This window comes from Notamacropus eugenii, chromosome 3, assembly GCF_028372415.1.
Source record: "Notamacropus eugenii isolate mMacEug1 chromosome 3, mMacEug1.pri_v2, whole genome shotgun sequence".
NCBI lineage: Eukaryota > Metazoa > Chordata > Mammalia > Diprotodontia > Macropodidae > Notamacropus > Notamacropus eugenii.
In genome coordinates, this window is record NC_092874.1 from 59,535,131 (window position 1) to 59,559,799 (window position 24,669).

General features: G+C 36.3%; 1 protein-coding gene across 3 annotated transcripts in view; it reads left to right on the plus strand.

The window, feature by feature from the left end:
* The window catches only part of MALRD1 (MAM and LDL receptor class A domain containing 1), a 1,140,778-nt gene that overhangs the window by 293,738 nt on the left and 822,371 nt on the right, over positions 1-24,669 (plus strand). For all 3 annotated transcript variants that reach the window (XR_011976660.1, XM_072651641.1, XM_072651639.1), the window contains exons 3-5: positions 9,596-9,690; positions 9,775-9,936; positions 23,711-23,807. Coding sequence is in view for 2 of the 3 variants with exons in the window: in XM_072651641.1 (XP_072507742.1) it covers positions 9,596-9,690; positions 9,775-9,936; positions 23,711-23,807 (354 nt within the window). In the remaining variant the exon portion in view is untranslated. The remainder of the gene's footprint in view (positions 1-9,595; positions 9,691-9,774; positions 9,937-23,710; positions 23,808-24,669) is intronic.

Consider the following 24,669-nt stretch of genomic DNA (forward strand, 5'->3'; position numbering starts at 1 on the left):
GACTGTTGTCTTAAAAATTTTGATCCTTATATTTCTTGGAAATGAGGTCTTTATCAGAGGAACTTTTTGCAAAGATTTTCTCTTTTGTTTCCTCTTTAATCTTAACTTGATTGGATGTTTTTGTGCAAAGATGTTAAATTTTATGCAGTCAAAATTGTACATTTTCTTAAAATATTAATTTTTTCATACTATTTTTCTCTTGAAGGTACTGGGAGAGGGGTACTGGGAGAGGGGTACTGGGAGAAATTCTGGTGACAGAAAAAACCCCAAAATATTTCAATAAAATTTTATAAGAGAAAAAAAGATGAGAATGAAATGAATAAAGATCATGACTCCTGTTATTTGGTATTTAATGGATTTTCCTTTCACAAATAGTATGGAGAAGATGTTTGCATGCCATTTCACTTAGTCAATTACCAAAAAAGTAGCAATTTTATCCATTGAGGCCATAGTCCTTTGAAAACTAAGCAGGAATGAGCCATAGTGCAATAACAACTTGCCACAGGACCATTTCTAACCCAGTTCTATTGAATTTAAGAGAATGATAATAATAATAAAAATAATTAACATTTCTATAGCACTTTGTAGTTTACAGGATGCTTTGCATACATTATTTCAATTAGGCTTGACCCTTAACCACCCTGTGACAGTAGTTATTCCCACTTTAGAGATGAAGAGACAGAGAGCACGAGGCAATATAATTTATGTCGGTAATATGTCTAGTTAGGGGCACAACTGGAACTAGAAGTCAGGTCTTCTCTGCCTGAAGTCAGGGTTCTTTCTAACACAGCACTTCAGAAGTGAGACCTAGTTTCAATATCTCCTCTTGGTTCTGGTTGCCTAGTCAACCTCTTGAAAGGATGTGTTCAGTGAAATATTGGTTTGATTCAAAATAGGATCTATTCCATATAGAAATAATCAAGTTCAAAGGTTTCTGAGATATGGGAAGTATTTCCTCCCTGTTATCTGAATTTAACTGGATTCCAGGAACAACTGAATACATATTTCTGTCTCCAAACCTTTTGAAGATGTGACCTTGGCTTTAGGCCATAGACCTTGTCATGTTGATTCATCTCTCTGCGTCTTTTATGAGCACTGCAACTTGCTTTACTTGGGGTGGTTGTAGAAAACAGACACTCTACTTACTCTATTACTACTTTTTTCAAGTCCCTTTGGACCTGTTGGTTACTCCATATAGGCTGTAGGGAGATTTATTTTCTTCTTTTTCTTCTTAGGTATGAGAGCATTTGAGGAGGGAGAGAAAGGTCCATAAATGTGATTTCATATATTTGTGGAGTATATGCTATGGAATTTCCTTCCACTGATTCATGTAGGCCATTTCTCCGTCACTCAGAGTATGAGAAACTATCTGCAATGAGAGTAAATTGTTCATGGTCATGTAGTCAGTGTGTACAAGAGGCAACCAGGACTCACACTCAGGTCTTTCTGACTTCAAGGTCACCCCTTTATCCATTGTGCAACCTGACTCTCAGAAGTCATACGAAAGGTGAAAAAATGGAATTATTTTCCTGTTCTGTTTCAAAAGAAAAGGGGAATAAGGAGTAGTTTGTTTTGTTTTTTTTTTTAGGCTCAAGGGCCCTATTCAGTCCATTCAAAATGACCCGATGGAGTCTTTGGTACTTGGCTTGAATGCCTTCTGACTTTCTGCACTTTCTTTTTCTGGCACAGACTTCATTCTGAGTCTGACATTTTCTCCAACACCTAGCCAGTTAAACTGGGAATTTTCTCTTAGTTCAGTGAGATCTGAAACAGCTACATAAAATTTAAGAATACAAAACCTGAAAGTTTGCATTCATATTGTTATTTGGTAATCTTCATAATTAGTCCATCAGGCATGTTTTATAGCACAATTACTTTAAATATTTGCTGAGTATTTGCTTCATGAGAATAGGGTTACAATGGCAGATTTATGAAGCATATAAACAAAACTAAAATTAATATGGTGCTAAGATGAATGGGATGTATAGTCTTTGTAAATTTTGTATTTATAGGCAACCTAACTGCAGAGAAAATGAGAACTCTATTGGGAGGATAGGAAAGCATCTTCCTAATGGCCAAGGCTGGAAGTCTTGTCATCCCACTCTCCTAAGACTTGCTTCAAAGAAATGACTCTTCAGCTAGTCCTGAAATCAGAAGGAGAGGCAGAGCTAGGTGGTGGATGACAGAATGAGTATGTTAGTGATACTGGAATAGGACTACTTTGTATAGTTCTGAATCTCTCCTTCTAGTTCAAAAATAGACCCAGGTCTGAGAAAAGCTGAATTGAAAAATGTACCTTGGGCAATGTTGTAGCTTTTACTAGGAGGTATATCCTGTGAAGCTATACCACCTTGAGTAAGTAACTTCATTCAGTCCTCTGGGCCTCAGTTTGTTTACCTGCAAAATGAGGTCATTGGTTCAAATGATATCCAGGTGACCTTGAAACATAAAGTTCTCTAATCTTTGATTTTTCTTTTTTTGCAATTCAAAGTCCTATGATTCCATAATTCCATTTCTCTCAATTACTTAGACACTTTTTTATATACTAAAGAACATAGTAAAAAAGCTAAGCATTTTATTGGGGGAGGAGGGAGAGAAGGAGAGGATTTCTACCATACATTTTTATAAGCAATAATTTTAAGACTGAAAAAAGTGTGAAAGTCCTTTCCCCCATGACAACTGGCAGTATATTATAGACATTTTTTCTCTGTCCTTCATGGGAGGCAGGGATAAAAATCCTTAATCACACAGGAAAAAATGAGAATATTTCTGAATCTAGATTTTCCTTTTTCTTTAATTTGAAGGTGAGATTTTAATTTACTATCTAACATGATACAGGCTAATTTACAGTGTTTTAATAAATTCAGAAAAGGCAGTCCAGTTATCGTGTAATAATCACAGGCGAAATTTACAATTTTGAGTCTTGCAAAGTACTTTAGATACGTTGGCTTATTTAAGATTAAGGATATGATTATCCCATTTTAGAGATGGAAGACTGAGGCTCAGAGAAGATAAGCAACTAGTTGATGGGAAGCAATGCTAATAATTGTCAGAGACAGATATGAAAACCAAACCAACTCTGATCCATGTTACCCTCCCTTTATAAAACTGTACTGATTACATATTTAAACAATTAATTTATATGTTTTGATGGGTACTATTTCAAGTACTCTTTTATTACTTGTAACAGTATGTGCCATTAAACTTGATTTCTGTGACCAAAAGTTTTTTTTTTTTAATAAAGATGATGAGTGGAACTTTTCAAAATGCTTTTTTTAAAATGAGAATAATTTTTCTTCCAAGTCTTGGGGTTGTCCTTTGTTAAATGAACATTTATAAAACCAATTTAAGGCTTGCTGAATTTGAGAATCATTCACATCACTAGTAATGTAATAATTAAAATATTATTTGGGAACAATTCCTATACTGTTCATTATAATTATTTGAAACTTCATGTAATTAGCATTTGCTTCATTGGCTGAATATAAAATGAGCATAACTCAATGGAAGTTAGTTTCTATCGCTTTTGCTTCTTGGACTTTGTTCCAGTGTGCTTTGAAAGTTACAGGATAATTCATTTTTATGAATGAGAGTGTCAAAGTACCAGTGTCTTGCTTTCACATTTCATGACTTCTAAGGAATTCCCTTACTTCAGCCTTAAGGGCCACATGTGTGGTCTTCTCTTTCTCCAAGCAATACGTACATTGCTCTAGAATTTTTATTTTGAGCAGGTTTTCTTTTAAGAATGGAGTTCTTACCCATTCTGGGGGCCTTAGATTCCTACAGTAACTAGTTGACATGGTGGATAATGTCTTGGGCCTGGAGTTAGGAAAAGGAGTTCTGATACATTCTCAGAAGCTTCCTAGCTGTTTGGTCCTAGGTAAGTCATTTAACCTCTGTCTGCCTCAGTTTCCTCAACTGTAAAATGGGGATAATAATAGCAAGAATCCCAGGGTTCTTGTGAGGATAAATGAGTTAGTATTTGTAAAGTACTTAGGACCATGCTTGGTACATAATAGGCACTTAGTATAACATCTGTTGTTTTCCATTTCTCTTCCCTTTGGCAGTATGGTCAAGCCTTACTGACTCTTCAGAATAATGTTTTTAAATATGTAAGATTAAATAGAAGAATAATTACATCAAAATATGGTTATTTAAATGTTTAAAAACATCATTCATGGACTTCAGGTTAAGAACTTTTACCTTAGAAAGTAAGACTTGAACACTCTTGAACTTGGGATTACTCTCAAGGCAACTCCTGAGTTGGTGCTGTCCAAGAAATCATTCTTGTCTGCTAGAAGGATGGATATCAGGATTATTGTAATTATGATATAACACTAATAATAAAATCTTATATAGCACTTACTTTGTGTCAGGTTCTGTGCTAAGCACTTTGCCATTATTATCTTGTTTGATCCTCACAACAACCCTGGACAGGAGGTGCTATAATGATCTCCACTTTACATTTGAGGAAACTGAGGCAAACCGAGGTTAAGTGACTTGTCAAGGGTCATACAGCTAGTAACTATCTGAGGTGAAATTTGAAAACAGATCTTCCTGACTCTGGACTCAATGCTTTGTCCAGTGTACCACCAGCAATTCATATTCTAGTTGATTTTAATAGACTTAAGTCCACAAGATAGAAGTAGGAATCCATAAAAATCCTACTCCAAATCCTCATTGTGGTATATAGGTAATCCTGAAAGAGACTGTATTTTTTCCATTCTGAGGACCAATCTAGGTTAGGACAGAGAAGAAAGGTTAAACACCAGTAGGCTCCCTGCAGGTGATGAATTTTTGTCCTTGGTAATTCATGAAATACAGAAAAGGACAAAATGGTCCTTGGTCCTGTTCATTCCCTTATGAAGTGATAGGGACAGAATCATAGATTTTAGACTGCTTGTAAACTTTAATGTAGATTTTATACTCTAAATTTTGGAACATTGTCCAATGAATGATCAAGGAATGGATGTGTTACTGACGCAAGCAAACTATATCAATCATGACATTCTTGATAGACAAAGGGAAGTTGTGGTTAAATGGAAGAATGACTCACACCTTCTCATTGAAGGAGCAAGTAAAGGGATTGGTGGACTTGGTTTTATCATGTATCCTTGGGACAGTTAGTGCAAATAATGAATCTTATAAAGTGGTCTCATGTATTTGAATTTAGACCATTCAGAGCCATAATTATGGCAATTAGTTCCAGCCCAATGGAATTAGGCAGTGCTAATTCAAATAATGCGATCACTTCACAGGATTCATTATTCACATTAATCAGGAGTTAGCATGCAACAAAACAAAACAAACCATAATGAAAATAATTACAGCTTCTACATCTGTGATTGCTAATGAAGAACTTGATAAGACCCTTCAAATAAAATCAACATACTTTGACATTTAATGACTTCATTGCAAAGATGAACATAGGAGAGGAGGGAAAAAAAATCTTGAAAATTGAGAGGTCAAAGACTTGTAGACTTGTTTGAATCTTTTCATGATATTTACCTGTTTCTTCAGCTGTTTGCAAAAATAATTTTTAAGTTTCCATGACTATGAAGATAAAATAACATTCTTGGCAGCAAATAGTTTACTCTATTGTTAGGAAAAATTTTTTATTTGCTTACTCTTATGGAATTTTTTCAGTCTTTTTCACCTATCTGCTGCATTTGATATCATTAGCCTTCGTCTTCTTCAATATTGTTTTCTCCCTGGGCTTTTGTGACACTTTTCTTTCTAAGTTTTCCTACTACCTCTCTGACTGTTCCTTCTTAGTCTCCCAGTCAGCTTGTTATCTATATCTGCTCCCTAATTGCAGTTGTTCTATAAGATTCTGCACTGGTCCTCTTATCTTCTTCTTCTAACCTGTCTTTCTTGGTGATCTTTTCAGCTTCCATAATTTTAATTATTATCACTATGCAGATGACAGTTCTAACTATACTTCCTCCACATTTCCTTTGAGCTTCAGTTTCACATCACCTAGTGCCTATCAGGCATCTCAATTTTAGTGTCCTAGAGACATATCAAACTTGATTTGTCCAAAATAGAATATATTACCTTTCCCCAGTGCCCTCCCCTCTTCCATTACCCATTTAAGTAAAAGATACTATCATTCTTCTAGTATCCCAGCCATATAAGGTTGAAATTGTCTTTGGTGAGGAGACTGAGCCAATATAATAAAAATGACAATTCTAACTAAATTAATCTATTTATTCATTGTCATACCAATCAAACTACCAAAATTTATTTTACAGAGCTAGAAAAAAATAACAGATTTCATCTGGAAGGACAAAAGGTCATGGAAATCAAGGGAATCATTGGGAAAAATATGAAGGAAGGTGATTTAGTCTTATAAAGTGATAAATATCAAGACAATCTGGTACTGGCCAAGAAACAGAAGGTTCAGTGGAATAGATTAGGTACACATTAGATTATAGTAGATGACCAGAATATGAGAAAGCTAAAAATCCAAGCTTTCAAAACAAAAACTCATTATTTGACAAAAACTGCTGGGAAAACTGGAACTTATAGCAGAAACTAAGAACAGACCAACATCTCACACCATATGGCAAGATAAAGTCATGATTTACACATAAAGGGTAATACCATAAGTAAATTAGGGGAAACATGGAATATTTTATTTGTCAGATCTAAGGATAAGGGAAGAATTTATTACCAAACAAAATACAGAGAGCATTAAAAAACTAAAACAGGCAATTTTGATTATATAAAGTTAAAAAGTTTTTGTATAAACATAACCAATGCAGCAAAAATTAAAAGAAAAGCAGAAAACTGTGAATTATTTTTTTTGCATCAAGTATCTCTGACAAAAGCCCCATTTCTCAAATATGTAGAGAAACTGAGTTAAATTGGAAAGAATATGAGTCATTCCGCAGTTGATAAATGGCCATAGGATATGAACAGGCAGCTTTCGAATAAGGAAATGAAAGCTATCTATAGTCATATGAAGAAAAGTTCTAAATCACTAACGATTACAGAAATGCAAATTAAAACAACTCCAAGGTGCCACCTCACACCTATCATATTGGCTAATATGATAAAAAAGGGAAAATGATAAATGTTGGACAATAAATGATAAAAAAAAATATGTTGGACTAGGACACCAATGCATTATTGCTGGAGTTGTAAATTGATCCAACCATTCTGGAGAGCAATTTGAAATTATGCCCAAAAGGCTATAAATCTGTGCATACTCTTTCATCCAGCAATACCACCATTAGGTCTGTATCCCAAAGAGATTTTTAAAAAAGAGAAAAGAACTTATTTGTACAAAAATATTTCTAACAGCTCTTTTTGTGGTGGCAAAGAATTGGAAAATGAGGGGATGTCCATCAATTGAGGAATGACTGAACAAGCTGTGGTATATGATTGTGATGGAATGCCATTGTGTTATAAGGAATGACAAGGAGGATGATTTCAGGAAAACCTGGAAAGACTTGCATGAACTGATGCAAAGTGAAGTGAGCAAAACCAGGAGAATGTTGTACACAGTAATGGCAATATTGTACCATGAAGAACTGTGAATGATGGTGATCTGAGACAATCTCAAAAGACTCGTGATGAAGCATACTATTTGCTTCTAGAGAAAGAACTGATACTGACTGAATATAGACTAAAGCATGCTATTTTCATTTCTTTCTTTTTAAAATTATTTTTTAAAATTCAAATCTTCTTGTACAAAATGACTGATAGGGAAATATTTTACATGATTGTACATGCGTGACCCATATTGGATTGCTTACCATTTTAGGGAAGGCATGGAATGAGGGCTAGAATTGGAACTCAAAAAAATGTAAAAATTGTGTAAAATTGTTTTAACATGTAATTGGGGAAAAAATAAAATATTATTTTCATAAAAAGAAATTGTTTTGACTCTTCATTCTTCTTTGGTCAAGTATACTGTTAAATCTTACCATTACACATGGTCTACATGAAGCCTTTCTTGATTTTCTCCTATTGCTAGTGTCTTCCTAACTACTTTATATTTAAGGACCCTGTATTTACTATATATTTTGTCTGTTTCATTTATTCTATATGTACACGTGTATGTATACATGTGTATATATGCACATATTTTCTCCCCAATGGCATATAAGCTACTTGAGAAGAGAGTTTTTTGTTTTGTTTTTTTTTGTATTTATATATCAAGCGCCAAGCATGGCAAATAGTAGGCCCTTAATAAATGCTTGATGATTGATTGTAAGTTGTTTGTGTGTTGGTGGGGAGAGTTTGGGGAAGCTTATCTAACTGGGACTTTGCACTATGATCCTACAACACTATAAAGAAAATATACACCAAAATACCGTTATACTCCTAACTGTGTTGTGCATGTCTAGTCATGGAAATCAGATGATAAGTTAAATTTTCTTCATTTAGAGAATTAGTGGATGGAACGCTGAGTTCAATTTGACACATCCTAGCTGTGTGATCTTGGGCAAGTCACTTACCTCTGTCTGCCACAATTTTCTCATCTGTAAAAATGTGGATAATAATAGCATTTACCTCTCAGAGTTGTTGCAAGGCTACAATGAAATAGCACTTAGACAATTTTTTTGCAAATTTAAACACTTTGTTGTTATTATTATTATCATTATATCTTCAAAGAGTAGTGGGAGAGCATGGGATTAGAATGTCACATGCACTGGCAGGCAGTTGCTTTTTAGTTATTTTTTCTCTATTGCTTTTGCTTTGTTATAAGGAAAGGTTTAGTGCTGGGATGAGTATGTTAGAGTTATTAATGGTATAAAAAATGGAAAGACAAACAAAAACAGAATAGAAGCCCCTGAAAAGACAGGAAAAGAAACAATGGTATTCCAAGCAACAGGGAACTCTGGTGTCAGAGTGTGAGACTGGCGACCCACTGACATGTTCCACAAGACAGACAAAAGGAGCTCCAGTGTATATTTCATGTATCTAGTGGTTTGTTGTTTTAGTCACGTCTGACTCTTCATGACTCCATTTGGAGTTTTCTTGGCAAAGATACTGGAGTGGTTTGCAATTTCCTCCTCCGACTCATTTTACAAATGAGGAAACTGAGGCAAACAGAGTTCAGTGACTTTTTCAAGGTCATATAGATAATACAGATAATAAATATCTGAAGCTGGATTTGAACTTAGGTCTTCCTGACTTTAGGCCATATAGTTGCCCACATATCTCATGGGGAATATTTTATTAAACTCTCTCTTCTACCAAAATCTATTTTGTATTTCTTTATTTCAAGCACTTACTGAACCCCTGCTATGTGACTAGACACAGAATTCAGGGTTCACAATTGGACCTTTGCTCTAGATACTCTTTCTGCAGTGTCTATGCTATTTCTAGTTGACATGACTAAGTAGAAGTATGGATTTCACAGAGTATTATTATTTTGACTTCTGTAAAAATAAATAAATTCAGTAAGGGGGAAAGGAGTCGAGTGGAAAAAAATCCACTAGTCATGTCAAGTGACTGAATTCTCATTCTCTGCCCCACAAATGCCAGCTTTATATAGATAGAGCCCAAGAATGTATCGCTGATATTTTCAGTGTCTTTGAAACCTGTGACTCTAACGTTCCCATTATTCTTGTTTTAACAGCCTATTTCCTCTCACTGTCCTCCAAAGCTGGTTCTTCTCCTGCAAACATAAAAAGCAGAGTTTTCCTTCCAACTAACAGCCGACAGCCATGCCAGGTACTTCTAAGCACCTTTCTTCAATTCTTCTTTTTTCCATGTGGGTACTTTTGGGGGGCTAAATCCATTTTTCCTCCTTTCCAGGTTACATTTTATCACTATTCCACCCATGTGAAGATGAATATAAGTGTTGGTCTCCAGACTGTATGTGGCAATTCTTTTCAGAATATATGGCAAAACTCAGCAGGGTCCTCAAATCGGTGGGAAAGAGACACCATCCAGATCAGTAGCAGTCAGAAATTTCAGGTATGGATGCTTTTCATACTCAGAGACCCTTTGGGGAGCAGAGGCTAACACAGAGACATGGATTTTATCCCTAAAGTCACGAGAAGCCTAGAATAAGAATTATATAGCACTTATCAGAAGATACTCAGTGTTTGTTGAATGTCTTAATTCTGAATAGTTATGCCATTAAAATACCAATACATATCACTTGAGTGGCTATTTTTAGTTTAAATACATAAAATTCCTTAAGATTTTAGATGTAAATGTTGGTTATTATCATTATTATTTGTGCATCCCCAGTGTTTATCAGAGTCAAATAGTAAATAGTAAAACTCCTGCTTTTTTTCATTCATTCATGTGAAGTGATGCATGACATACTGTGTGGGACACAGAGATGACCTAAAGAAATATCACTGCCTTGGAAGAGTTCAAAATATTATAATTTTGACTTGACTTGGAGTCAGGAAGACTTGGATTCTAAACCTGTCCTAGAGACTTACTAGTCATATCATTATAGGCAAGTCATCACACTTGCTTCCAAAGAAAGAGCACTGATCTGGAGAAAAGACTTCAGTTCTAATCTAGTTTCAGCCACTTAACATGTGTGACGTTGGTCAAATCTCTTAACTTTTTGTGGGTCTCAGTTTTCTCATTTTGAAAATGAGTTCATTAAACTCTGACCTCAAATGTCTCTTCCAGCTCTAAATGTATAATTCTACAATTTATCTTATTGACTGTCTTTTCCCACACATTTTACCACTTCATATGGCAGAGAGAGCACTCATCTTGAACTCAAAAGTGCCCAGTTGGAGTACCAGCCAGCTCAGACATCTCACAAGTCACTATTTTTATCTTAAGGTTAGATCTGTGATTTGTTCGGCACATGTAACACCTAAAGATTAAACCCCAACTACCAAGATAGATTAGTATTTCCTTTGCAAGTCATAACCCTAGAGAGTAGCCTGGGAGCACAGAGAGTTTAAGTGACTTACTCTTGGTTATACAACGAATATTCAAGAGAGACAGGACTTGAACCATAGCTTCTTGAATGGAGCAGGCTCTCTACCCTCTATCCTAGTGTTGCCTCTAAGAAAAGTCCTTGAAGCTCAATTTCCTCATTCAAAATATGAGAATTGTACTTTGACTATATCTGTCTATTGTAGGGAAAATGTTCCATCAACCTTAAAGTGAAATATGTCTATTATTAATGTTGTTTTCATTGTTGTTGTATCTCCCCCCCCCGCTTTGGAGGCATGATGAGCAGAGGGTTTAATCGAAATCCATCCCAGGCAGGATGACCTGAGTTCTAATCCTGATTAGATACACTTAACAGTGATACAAACTTGAGCATGGCACTCAACTTTTTTTCATAACAACAATAACTACCTTGCAAAGTTTTTGTGAGGCTCAAATGAGAAAACGTACGTAAAGTACTCCATAAATCTTGAAGTGATATATAAATGTTGGCTGCTAATATAGTTTTTTCTTATTATTCTTCTCTTTTCTCCCAAATGTTAATGTCCTTTTTTAACTTGGCTCTTGTCTATGCTTTGTGGAGAGAGATTGATATTGAGAAAGTGAGAGGAAAGAGAGTATTTGCTACAAATACTAATTCTGGCTGCAGAGAATTTAAGTGTAATATGTATTCCAATTATTCCACTGAATACCCCAAAGAGGAAAAAAGACACATTTTCAGAATAGTTCTGAGCCCATAAAAGACAAATTGATCTATGCATCACTATCAAACCCAAATATTGTGGAAAGCATCATCACATGATTCTAACATGAAGTTTAGAAATAGTATTGCATATTTTAACACTTGGGGCAGCCACGCAAAAATATGCAGCTCAGAACAGAAGCCCACGGTCTTTTACTTGATACTAAAGTGATCATTCTTTAAAGCTAGCTTGTGGGCCAGCCTCATCTAAGCAGGTCTGCTTAAATGAGTCATTTCTTATCCTCAATGGATATTACTCACGATTAATAATATCTACAACTAACATGTATTAAGCATCTGGAAACAGTAGAGGATGGCCTGGAAATTAAAATACTTAGAATCAAGTGCTGTTTCTGCTGCCTACTAATTATGTGATCTTGGGTAAATCAGTTAGGCACCATAAGCCTCAGTTTCCTAATTTGTAAAATGGAGATAGTAACACCTATATCTTCTGCCTTACATGTGGTTGTGGCAATAAAATGAAAGAATGTATAGAAAATATATTTTAAACCATGAAGTGTTGTATAAGTTGCTATGATAATGATGATGATAGTCTAGGTTTTAGGGGAGATAAAAGTAGACAAGACATGGTTCCTGCCTTCAAGGAGATCGTAGTCTACAATGGTAGGGAGCTTATTCTTAACCATCATAAGATTTTCTAATATATTCTTTAAAATTTTTTAACTGGGTCTATCACATCCAGGTTAGAAGTACAGGGCTACTCATGGATTCTATCCCACTGCTGATTGGCACAGGAGCTTTGACCTACTCAGTTTCTTACCTTGGTCAGGTAGCTTTTCCTTAGGCAGTTCAGTGGCCTTCTGCTCCTTCAGGGCTTATCCAATTAATGCCAAACTTAGTTCAGTGAACTGCAGTTCACAAGTCTCAAGTTCAAGAGAGTGATCAACCTCAGCCTTCTTAGTAGTTGGACTTTGAGGCATGGGTCACCATGTTTAGTCTAATATATCCTCTTTGGTTGTGACACTATCAAAACTTCTGATCAAATGTGATAGTGCATGGGTTAGCCCGTTATGAACTAGGAAACTTTGTAATAGTGTGAGATATTGTAATCAGTAGCATTTGGCACAACAAATCAGCTAGCGGGAGACCTGGAATTGAATGTCTACTCTAGTTCCTTTGATAGGAAGAGGGAAAGGGGTTGGGAAATTGTATGAACCTGGTCATGTACAAGGTAGCATAATTATGTAGAAGCTGAAAAGGGATTTTGTCAATAAAACTCTGGGCCTCCCAGAATCTCAGTGAGAAGGCGACTTTTGACAAAAGTCATACAATTCAACTTGTGCCAGAGCAAGAATATTCCCTACAATATACCTGACAAGTGGCTATGTAGCGTCTGCTTGAGGTGTGTGTGTGTGTGTGTGTGTGTGTGTGTGTGTGTGTGTGTGTGTGTGTGTGTGTGAGAGAGAGAGAGACAGACAGACAGACAGACAGATAGACAGACAGGCAGACAGACAGACAGAGACAGAGACAGAGAGACAGAGAGAGAGAGAAGAGAGGAGATAGGAGAGAGGAACAAGGGGAGAACGAGAGACAGGGAAAACAGATATCATCAAGTATTTAAAGAGCTGTCATGTAGAAGAGAGATTAAACTTTTTCTGTTCATATCTAGAGGACAGAACTAGAAAATATGGGTAGATGTTTCAGGGATGCAGATTTGAAGTGAATATAAAAAGGGAAGATATAAGGAAATAAGCATTTATTAAGCACCTTCTAGTTTATTAAGCACACTGTGCTAAGTGCTTTAAAAATATTATCTCATTTAATCCTCACAATGATGTTGAAGGGTAGGTGCTATCATGATTTCCATTTTATAGTTGAGGAAAATGAGGTTGATGGAGATGAAGAGACTTGCCCAGGGTAACCCTGCTAGAAAATATTTCAGGACAGATTTGAACCAAGGTCTCCTTGACTCCACTCCAAGTGCACTATCCACTATACTGCCTATCTGCCTTGATGTAAAGAAACAGTTCCTAACAGAGCTTTCCAAAAGGAAAATGGTCTGTCTTGAAAGGCAGAGAGTTCTCCTTCACTAAAATCTTTGAGTGAAGGCTAGATGATCCCCTGTCCAACATGTTGTAGAGGAAATTTTATATTTTTATCCCAGTACTCAGCACAGACACATGTATTCTTTCTGCAGCTTTTTTCTTGCTCTTCAGCGTACCAAAAAATCAGAGACATTTCCCAGGAATGATGTGGGCACTCATTAAATCCTACAAGTGCTTGTCATTTCTCTCTCTCTCTCTCTCTCTCTCTCTCACACACACACACACACACACACACACACACACACACACAGAGTTATGGTCTATCAGCAGATCTGAATCATTGAGAATTGGGGGGCTGTAGATAAAACAAAAGAACTCACATTTTTATATTTTCTTCTTTTTACCCTTTGGTAGCCCTTCCTGCGTGAAGGATGGCTACAGAATGCAAACATAAGACAATGATTGAATGTGTATAGTGGCTAAAAATATTTCACTGGGCTGAACTCCAAAATATGCCATCTCAAGTGTCAGTCCTCTGGAGCTGAGATAGCAGGGCAGTTCACTGGAGTGCTTTAAAATGCTGTGGTGGCTTAGGGAAAGCAGATGCATATATATTAATCTCTGCCTCCCTCAGTTCTTTATTTGCTGATGTGAAAACAGTTCTTCCACCTTATAGGCTTTCTAAAAATCAGGAGGACATGCAACTCCCTGGGGACCCTTTAGTTACACAGATCTTCCAGGCTGCAGGTACGCCATTGTTCGAGTCTGTTGGCAAGTAAGCAGATGTTTGTTTCATTTGTTTGAATGGCCTGCTGCAGGCCTATGCTGGACTAGTAACACAGACTTGTCCAATTTAAAGAATGTTGTTCCTGAAAAGCTTGTGAGGGAGCCTGATTGCAGGAATTCAATGATCCAAATGTCCCCTTGTATTACCTTCCACCTCATTTATTTCCAAGACTACAGAGCACAGTCCTCCTTGACTCCCTTTCCACCTGGACTTCTGATGTTTTCAGCCCTTTAGTTTTTAGAAATCTTCAAAAGAAAGATTTCTGTTCCAGCTCAGGCTCTGGATCATCACACACACTGGAAAAAAAAATCTGCCAGTTCTTTCTCTTTCCATGTCCTTTCATCTCTACAGTATCATATGAAATGGAATGAAAATGCATTTATTTAGTACTCATTATATGCCAAGCACTACAAATACACATAGAAAAGGGATACAGCCACTGTTCTCAAAGAGCTCACACCTTAATTGAGGGAAACAACACACAAAAGAGGGCACAGTTCATGGCAGATGGAAAGGCCAAGTGATAGTTAGGTTACAAGGGAAAACAGTAGGGCAGATGGCAAGTACCTTGGGAAGCAATGGCAGGGCAGATGGGCATACAGTACCTAGTGGTAAGTGGACAAATGGGGCAACAGGATTGTGGTAGTGAAGGTAATGGCCTTCTGATATCTCATCAGGTTCAGTTGTTCAAGTACCCTTTGGCAGGTTGATGTGGGGAAATGGAAGGTCTCTTCCTTTCAGATTGTCCAAGAATGATGCTGGTCAGTGGTCAGATAATGGCAAGAATTTGCCAAACTGGGATCACAACTTCAAGTGTCTTTTCCCTTTTTAAAATCAATTAAGCATTTATCATAAGTGCCTACTCTATGCTAGGCAAAGTACCAGGGCATTGGGGAATGCCAAGAAAAAAAAAAAAAGAAAAAGGAAATAGTTCATGCTGTCAGTGAGGTTTACATACTAATGACAGGGAAAGATGTATTTCTACACAGGAATATATACAGAATGAGTACAAGATAAATTAATGGAAGGGGACTAGTTGGTGGCCGAGGGAACAAGAAGATCAAAGAAGACTTCATGTAGAAAGAGCATCTGAACACTTTTTTGAAAGAAATCAAGGATGGTTTCAATGATGGCAGATGTCCAGTACTTAGACTTGTTTTGGTGAATGATGCCCAAACAATAATGAGTGCCAGCTTTTCTTTTAGAGTAGATATTCTTCACTGGGGGTGGTGGTGGTGTCCTTAAACTTGATTAAAAATGTTTCGAAGATAGCATTTCAATGTGATTTCTTTTGTAATCTGATATATTTTTAATGCATTTAAAAGCATAATTCTGAGAAAGGGTCTTATTAGGAACCCCTTTTTTAGGGTCTTATATTTAAGAAATTTTTTATTGAGGAATAATTGCTTATTATAATTTAAAGAAATTTGTTTTTCATTATATTTGCTGAAGATTATGCACTAGTCACTTACCATGTGCTAGGTATTGAGGAAACAGCCTAGTTTATCTGCTTATAGACACTGACCAAAATAAAAGACAAACTCCCTAAAATGTCTTCTTCACTGGGTCAATTGAATTGATGTCACTTGAGTATTAACGATGATGGCGATGATGGCAGTGCCTCTCTCACCCCCTCCATTTTTCCCTTTCTGTTTCTCTACCTCTGTGAATATACATATATATATATTTATATATACATATGATAAATTTTAGCCATAAACACGTGATTTTTATTGTCCTGAAGTAAAATCAAAGAGACTAAAAATACATTACATAAACCGTAAAGCAGAAATCTGACTCCAAAGGCAAAGTCTATCCCATCTAGAGGCAAAGCCATAGATTATTTTTAGTGAATGCATTGCTTTAGTAGGAAAATTAATATTCTTTACTAGATAAATTGCTGCATATGATTTCCTAGGTGAAATATTTTGACTGTTAAGCAAAGTAAGCGGCATTGATGTCTGAATTGTAAAGAGGTATTGAAAGAATGTATTGATTTGCGATTATCTACCTGTCATTTCTTAAAAATATTTCTTAATGTAAGAAGTTTCTTTGTATTATTTTATTTGTGAAGAACATGGCTGATCAATAGGAATATTAGAAAAAAAAAGTCAAGAGTTATAACATCAGAATAAAAATTCCAAGGTACTATGTTAGCTTGGGTATTTTTCTTATTTGTCCTGAAGATGGAAAAGCAAATATTATTTATGTCATGGTGGTCTGAACCTTGCACGGAGTGTGTTTGATGTCCCCTGAGGCCTTCTGCACACGGGCCATTTCCCCATTATACTTGTCTTACCCCATTTCACTTAAAAGAACTGCCATTCTTAACATCATCTTCCTATAACCAATTTTCTGATAAGAGAAATTAATGTATGAATAATCCTAACCAAAACAATTTTGTTAGATGGATCCTGGGCAAGAAATTTTTGCCTTCTCTGGGTCTCAGTTTTCTAAATGGACTAAATGCATTCTGAAAATCTCTCCAGTTTTAACAAGCAACGATTCTCTTCCTTTACTAACTTAATTTGTCTTTCAGTTGAATAAAAAAAAATTAAGTACCTTGGATAATGCTTCGGTAACACTGTGAGATGCTGTTAGACATATAAAAATGTAAAAGACACTGTCCTTGACCTCCAACAGTTTATAATTTAACTGGGGAGATAAGACAATCAAAATGTTTCTTAAATATTAAACCAAGTCCTTTGAGTATTTTCCTATAGACACTACAGATTTTCCTTGTTAGAAGTGAGCCCATGTAACAAGTCCCCAACAATGAGAAACATGCTCTCCTTAAACAAAGAATAATGCCTGTTGTGAAATCAGGAAAGCCTTTATTAATCTATAGATCCATTCCCCCTGAATGGATGGGTAGCCTCCCCAGTAAGGTTACAGAATGGCTACAACATGTGCAGAAAGATGAGGCTTCTTATACAGTTTTCCTAACTTTGGATCTCCCACGATACTGTCCCCTGGCCATGTGACTCCATGTTCTCCTCTCTGATAGGCCTTTCCTCATACAGCTCCTTGGGCCTGCACCTTAGTTTATGACCTCTAACTTGTCCATGTTAGGTCACAACCCTTATCACCTAGGAATGTGGAAAACAGAACTTTCTTGCCTCCCACATCCTATAGAGAATTCGAGATTAGAGGAGTGACATGGTAAGAGAAGTGTTTTGGGAGCATTAATCTAGTAGTGGGGTACATAATGACATTGCAGGGAAACCATCTAGTCTAGGGCTTCTTAAACTTTTTCCACACATGACCCTTTTTGTGTTTCAGCCATGTTCTTTGGTGTTGCATGGCCTGAAGGCATGAGCATTGCAAAGTGCACAAGCTTTGTGTTCAGAACCAAGGCCACAGTGAAGTTGCCTAATGCAGCATGAGCAAGTGCTGCCAGAAACACGTTGAATTCATTACGTTTGAATTAATTTTTGGTCATTGTATGTTCAGAAATCTTTTACTGTTGCCATATTTCTCGTGTCCCCATATAGGGTCGAGACACAGTTTAAGATGTGCAACTAGTCAATGACTATGATATTCCCGGTGTGAGCTGTCTCAACTACCATTAGTGATAGGAAGAAAGAAAATTAGGAAGGAAAGGATTTGAGAGACAGAAAGATTTAAGAGAAATGAATGACTAATTGGACATAGGAGTGAAGAAAAGAGAGTTATTTGAGGCCATGTGCCTATGACTGAGAGAATTATGGCACATTTGATAGAAAAAGAGAAATCTGGATGGAGAAAAAATTTTTGGATATAAAGGTGAGATTTTCTTTTAGAAATATGAAATATGAAGATGTTTCATGCCATTAAATAAATTAGAAACAACTTATCCTTCCACTCATCCCTCTCCATTCCACTATCTCTCCTGGACTCCCTGTGCCTCAGATTTTAAAGTCATCATTATGGATGGTCCTAAAAGCTCAGAGAATGCTTGAAATCTCTGAGGGAGAGAGCTTTACTCCTCGTTCAGTAGAAACTAGAGCATAACTGCTTGGAAAATCCTTCAAGGAGCATAAAAATTTTAATCTGGAGAGAAAGTCTTTTGCATTGTGTTCCTCCTACAGCACTATTCATGCAGCAACTTGAATTCTATTTGTTAAAATTGTTATACAAACAGTTCTGCCAGATTCATATTTTTCAGTTCTCCAACATGGTTGTTTCCTTTTTATTAGTTATATAATTGTTCTGTCTGCTGTCAACAGAACAGGGATTTTCTTGTAAAGCATATACTTGTAAGTTTCTGGGTAATTTGTTGTTTAGTTCTCAGTCTACTGGGTTTTGAAAAGCATGTCAGAGAACAGCTGGTTTAGTTTGAAATGGCTTACTCTGGATGACTAAGCATAAACCAGTGGATTACTGCATTGCAAAACTGGCCACTATGGACCATTGGTGAGTTTTAATTTTGTTTTTATTCTAAACTGAGAAAGAACCAAATTGTGAACTTCCATAGATATAGAAGAACAGAAAAAGCAGATTGTGCAGATCTCTTTTAATATATAGTTGGCTTTGGTTTGGCTCAGTGATTGTTAAGATCACTAGGGTGAACTGTACTGACTGTTTTACCAAGTCACCATGACTGTGTGGGGTGGATCGTGAAGTCAGCCATCGCTTAACCATGCCGTGAGTGACTCTGTAGCATGAGTAACACATCAATTTGCATTGGTCAGTGCAGCAAATCCCCAAATATTATCAAAGGATTATTATATTCAGCTAATTCAGGTAGCTGGCTGAATAATTCTGTTCTGATTCACTTAGTTTAATAATGCCAGAGTTATTTCTTTTGGTATTGACTTGTGCCAGGTTTTTGCATGTGCAACAAATCAAATGTAGCAGGGCTGCTCCTTTTTTTAGGCACTTTAGCAACCAAACACTAAGTCATTTTGACTATTTAAAATACCCAAATTAACTTTAAAGGACCCATAAAGGCAGACACTATCTACATTCCGGGAAAGAACTGATACACAGAGTTATATATAGAATGATTTTATATGTGTGTATGTATGTATTAGTGTCTAGTGGTTAAAAATGTATTAAATGCTACACTGTGGCTTTAGCCAATGTTTCATGGGCAGATAGCAACATTGTCTATAGACAAACAGAACAGTTAAGACAAGGCTAAAATTATGTTAGAGGTTGGGATTAGAACAAGGCAGATTCAAGGATGTTAAGAGACCAGCAATTAAGATGAACTCCAAGATGGATCAAAAGCCAGTGAACAGTCAAGAGTCAGGGAAGACCATTCAAGGAAGTTTTGAAAAAGAATGATGAGTTTAGGAGGGAATGTGAGTTCAGTTTTGGACATAGTGTGTTTGAGGAGCTTATAGTAAATGTAAGTATAGATGTCCTTTAGATGCTTGGTGCTACTAATCTGGAGTTCCGTAGAGAGATTAGACCTGAAAATTATATATCTGTAAACTGATAAGATCACTAATAGAGGCAGAATAGTGAAAGGGGAAAGAGGGCCCAAAGTTGCCTAAATGAAAACTGAGACCAAGACATGTTCAGTGAATTGCCCAAGATTATACTATATATATTGGTACAAAGCTGGGATTCAAACTCAAGTCCTCTGACTCCAAATTCAGTGCTTATAGTCATTAGTTCTTGGGAAACTTAATCTACACATGTTTGAAACTGCTATCTTGGGGCTAAGCATTCTTGATTGAATGCAGATTTGCCTAGTCCATTATATTTTGCTTGCTCCAGCCAAGGCTGGACTATGTTTCACTTCATATTTACCTATCAGCTCATGCCATCCTGCCATGTGCCCTGCCATCTACATAAACTGTCTTCCTTCCCATAATGCCCTTATTGTGGGCATTGTCACAAAATCAATCAAGTCATTGCTTTTAAAGAGGTCATGTCCATTGACTATCATATTATCAACTCATCATCTTTGTGACCACCCAAACCATCATTCTCTGGACTCCTTTCTCTTACATGTATTGTCTCTATTTATTAGAATGTATTTGCTCATGAGAACAGGGACTGTCTCACTTTTTGGATTCATATTCCTAGAATTTTAGCCATGTCTAGCACATGGTAAGTATTTAATAAATGATTTTTCATTCATCCATTCTCTCAGATGCTTTATGCTGGGATATCATGTAAAGACTTTCCCTCTTGTATTCTTTCATCTTTTCATAATCACAGAAACCTAGCTAGCCTCAGAAGACACTGTATTTCTGATGACCCTTGGGTAAGCCCACTTTATATTCCAATAGGAAGGATTGTTGGCATACTATTAACCCTGCCTCCCCTTTGCTTCCATGATGTTATTCTTTCAGAGTTCTCCTCCTGCTTACTCCTTTACTGGTTCAGATACTCCTTCCATCCCCCAAGTCTAGTAATTTCTCAAGGATCTATTTGGATCTCTCCTGTTTCCTCTATATGCCCTCTGTTGGTGATGTTAGCAGTTCTCATGGGTTCAATGATCATGTCTATATTGAAAAAAACAAAACTCCTAATTCTTTATTTTCTCTTTAAGTCCAGCCTTGCATCAGCAAGCAATTGCTGGACAGTACTCTTTGTATCTCTCATAAGCTCTTTAAACTCAATATATCTAGATATACTCAATACATTCCCTCCAAAATCACCCTCTTCTTTTGAACTTTCCTGCTCCTATTTAGCCTAGCCCTGTCCAGTTACCAAGGAATATTTTTTGACTCTTCCTTTCCTGTCTTCCCCTCCCTTCATTATATTCATTCAGTTGCATATCCTGTCATATTTCCTTTGGCAATATCTTTCATATCTACATGACCATAGTTCAGGCCCTCATTACCTGTTACCTGAACTATTATAATAACTTCCAAAATTTGTTTCTTTAGTTCCAATCTCATCCTTTTCCTAATTATCCTCTGCATAGGTGCCAAAATAACCTCCTCAAGCACATATCTGATCATATTACTTCCCTGTTCAAAAATCTTCACTGACTCCCTATGGTTCCTCAATTGAAATACTTTTGAGATTGTTACTTAAAGTTTTGCACAGTCTTGTCCCAGCCTGAGTTTTCAAAGTTATTTGACATTATAAGGTACTTTATGTTTAACTTCCCTTCCCTGAAATTACCATCCCATCTCCTGCCTCCATATTTATGTCCAGTCTGTCCTTTATGCCTAAAATGAACTATCTTCTCACTTTCTCTCCCAGAATCCTTAGCTTCTGTCAGCAGCTAAGCTCAGGAACCTGTGCAAAGAAATTCAGGAGCCTGCTTATTAGGGCTCTCCCTCTACTATGTTTTCTTGCACTTATCTACCTGCTTACGTGTTCCAACAGTGGAATATAAGTTTTTGAGTGAGGGACTTTAAAAAAACAACTTTGGGACAATGTCTTATACACAGTAGGCACTTAATCAATGTTTATTAAATTAAACGGAGCCAGTCCTGGCATGTAGCTGCCTTATGCAGTATGGTTAGCTTAATAACAAAAGCAATAGCAACGTCAATGATAATAACAATATATTGCTAGCATTTGTATACTGCTTTAAGATCTGCAAAGTACTTTTACAAATATTATTTAATTTGAGACAACAACCTAGTGAGGTAGGTCACATTATCATTTCTATATTACAGATAAGCAGACTGAAGCAAATAGAGATTGGGGAACACCCACCTTTTTAAGCATTAAAGAAAATCTGCTTTTTATTTAGAATGAAATAAGCTATATAAAGTTGTTTATACACACCCACGTGTGTGTGTGTGTGTGTGTGTGTGTGTGTGTGTGTCAAGATTAGGCATAGAAAAAAGGTAGAATAAGTTTTTATGTTTGTGGAATTGGTTTCAAATCATAGAACAGAATATTTGATGTATACCTGTGAGAATTTCTTGAAATAGTTACTGTTTTGCCCCAACAAATGAATGTAAAACACTACAATCGCTCATTCATGAGGAACAGCTTTGGCTTTATCACTTTCATTTTAAGTGAACTCATTCATTTATATTCACTTGATGAAGTCAGAATCCATATGGAAATGTGCATGAGATCATGGTATGGGATGAACTATTCTCCAACACATATGTACAATCTGTCAATTGTATGACATTTAAAAAAAACCCCACCACAACACCTATACAGGAGTCAGTGATCAGTAGTGAGCTTCATTTTATCTAATTCCACTCCCCCCCCATATCTCCTTTCAATACTTATTTTTTCAGAAGATCTAAGAAACCCTATACCTGATAGTTAGAGCCCTGCTGATTATAATTGATATGTCTAGAAGGAAGTTAACCAAGATATCTCCAGAGCAGTAGCTACCCAAAGAAATCACAAAGAAATGAAATATAGCCTTTCTACCTTTAGGAGGGTAAATTTTCAAAGTATTTCAGTTCATAGAATAGCAGTTTAACAGAATAGATTATCAGTGGCTAACATATCCAAATAGAGACCTAAAGGCAAATATCTGCAGTGATTAACTGGCGTACCAGTATCCCAGAACTTTTTCCCCAACCCCCATTATAAAAATTCAGAGAGAAAACCTATTTTGGTCAATTTCCTTATGTGTTTTCAATTATCTCTAAATTACTTATGGGAAGAACTTCTTGGAAGTCCCATTTACTCATGGAGAGTTTGATGTAAGTGTCCACCATTATATTTAGGTCATGTACTTAATTATGTCTTCTTAATTTCAGGTCCAGTGTGCCATCTAGTTTAGAAGGCTAGCTAAACTATAGACCCTATTTAGAGGGTGAGTTGTATTAGGTTACCATGCTTAAAGTGAGGCATCTTCTAAGAGATGTGATAAAGGTTGATTGGTATCGTTTGTGAAGATCACCAGTCAAATCTACTCTACCATGCTTATATTCAGTTTGGCTGTCTCTTAAAGGCAGATATTCAGCCCCAAGGTGAATGTTAGCTTAGGAAGTCATTTCAGTTGTGTCCAACTTTTTGTGACACCATTTAGGGTTACCTTGACAAAGATACTAGAGTGGTTTGCTATTTCCTTCAGTAGATTCTTAGTAAATACTTAGGAGATTTTGCATTTCCCTTTCTCCAGTAGAGTTTTAAAATTTTTTTAGTTTTTTTTGAAGTAATCAGAGTTAAGTGACTTACCTAGGATCTCACGGTTAGTGTCTGAATTCAGATTAGACCTCAGGTTCTCCAGATTCCAGGGGCAGCGCTCTATCCACTGCACCACTTAGGTGGCCCCCTCCAAGGGAGTTTATTTGATATGTGCTATATTTTATATTCCCTTCATTCATGTAATACTTTTCTATTTGTAATGCATTTTATACAAGACAGCGAGGCACTGATGCTTCTTTGCCTTCTCCTTTTACTGTACAACAGGTTGTTATTCAAGGTCAAAGGTTTTCAGCTGATGGAGAGGAAGAAACTACAGCGATCGATGATATATCATTCAGTGAAGGATGTCAGCCTGATCTCAGTAAGAGCATGCTCTTTCCTACCTTATTGTCATTAAGCCTACTAAAGTTTCCATAATGTCACCACTGCTGTAATTTTAGAGATGTTTTCATTTGGGGCTTAATTTTGGGATGGCTTATTTTGATTGCTGTCATCATTTTCTCAATAGTCCAATTATTGGAGCATATGTACAATGAAGCAAAGAGCTTGAACTTTTCTAGTTAATTTAATCGTTACAGTTAGTCAAACATGCCAACCCAGTCTCTCTAAAAGGGCTGGGCACCATGTTTTAGACTTGCATGCAATGATGTTGCTTAGGGGTGGTGTGGATTGTGGGAGGATTTTGTGAGAAATAAAGCTTCATGGGGAAAGAAAATGGATATATCTATAAAGGCATGCTTCTGCTTTCCCAGAGAAACATATACATCATCCCTTTGAAAGATATGACATAATTGGCTATTCTATTATTTATATAATAATCAAATAATTTTAGGCTATTTAGCTAGCCATGCTATTTATGGATTTAAGATCTAATTTTGGGTCTGCATTATATATAGATGAATTAACGAAAAACTTAATTGTGAACTCCCACATTCATTTTCATCTTTATAAACTCCATTTTAAGGAAAATCAATATGTTAACTTCAGAGGTAAGGGTGAAATCAATTTTATGCAACAATCAGTCAATTTAGCTTTGTGTAGATATAGCAATCAGTTTGTTGATTCAACTTTTCACTTTGTAATCAGTTATTATAATGTCATTTGGGTAAAATCGAAGATGGAGGTTTTCCTGGTCATTTACATGTTCTGTAAAGATGAATAAATGCTGCTTTTGGGAATTCTGGATTTATGCCTCAGATATGTAATTCTTTCAAAGGCAGCTT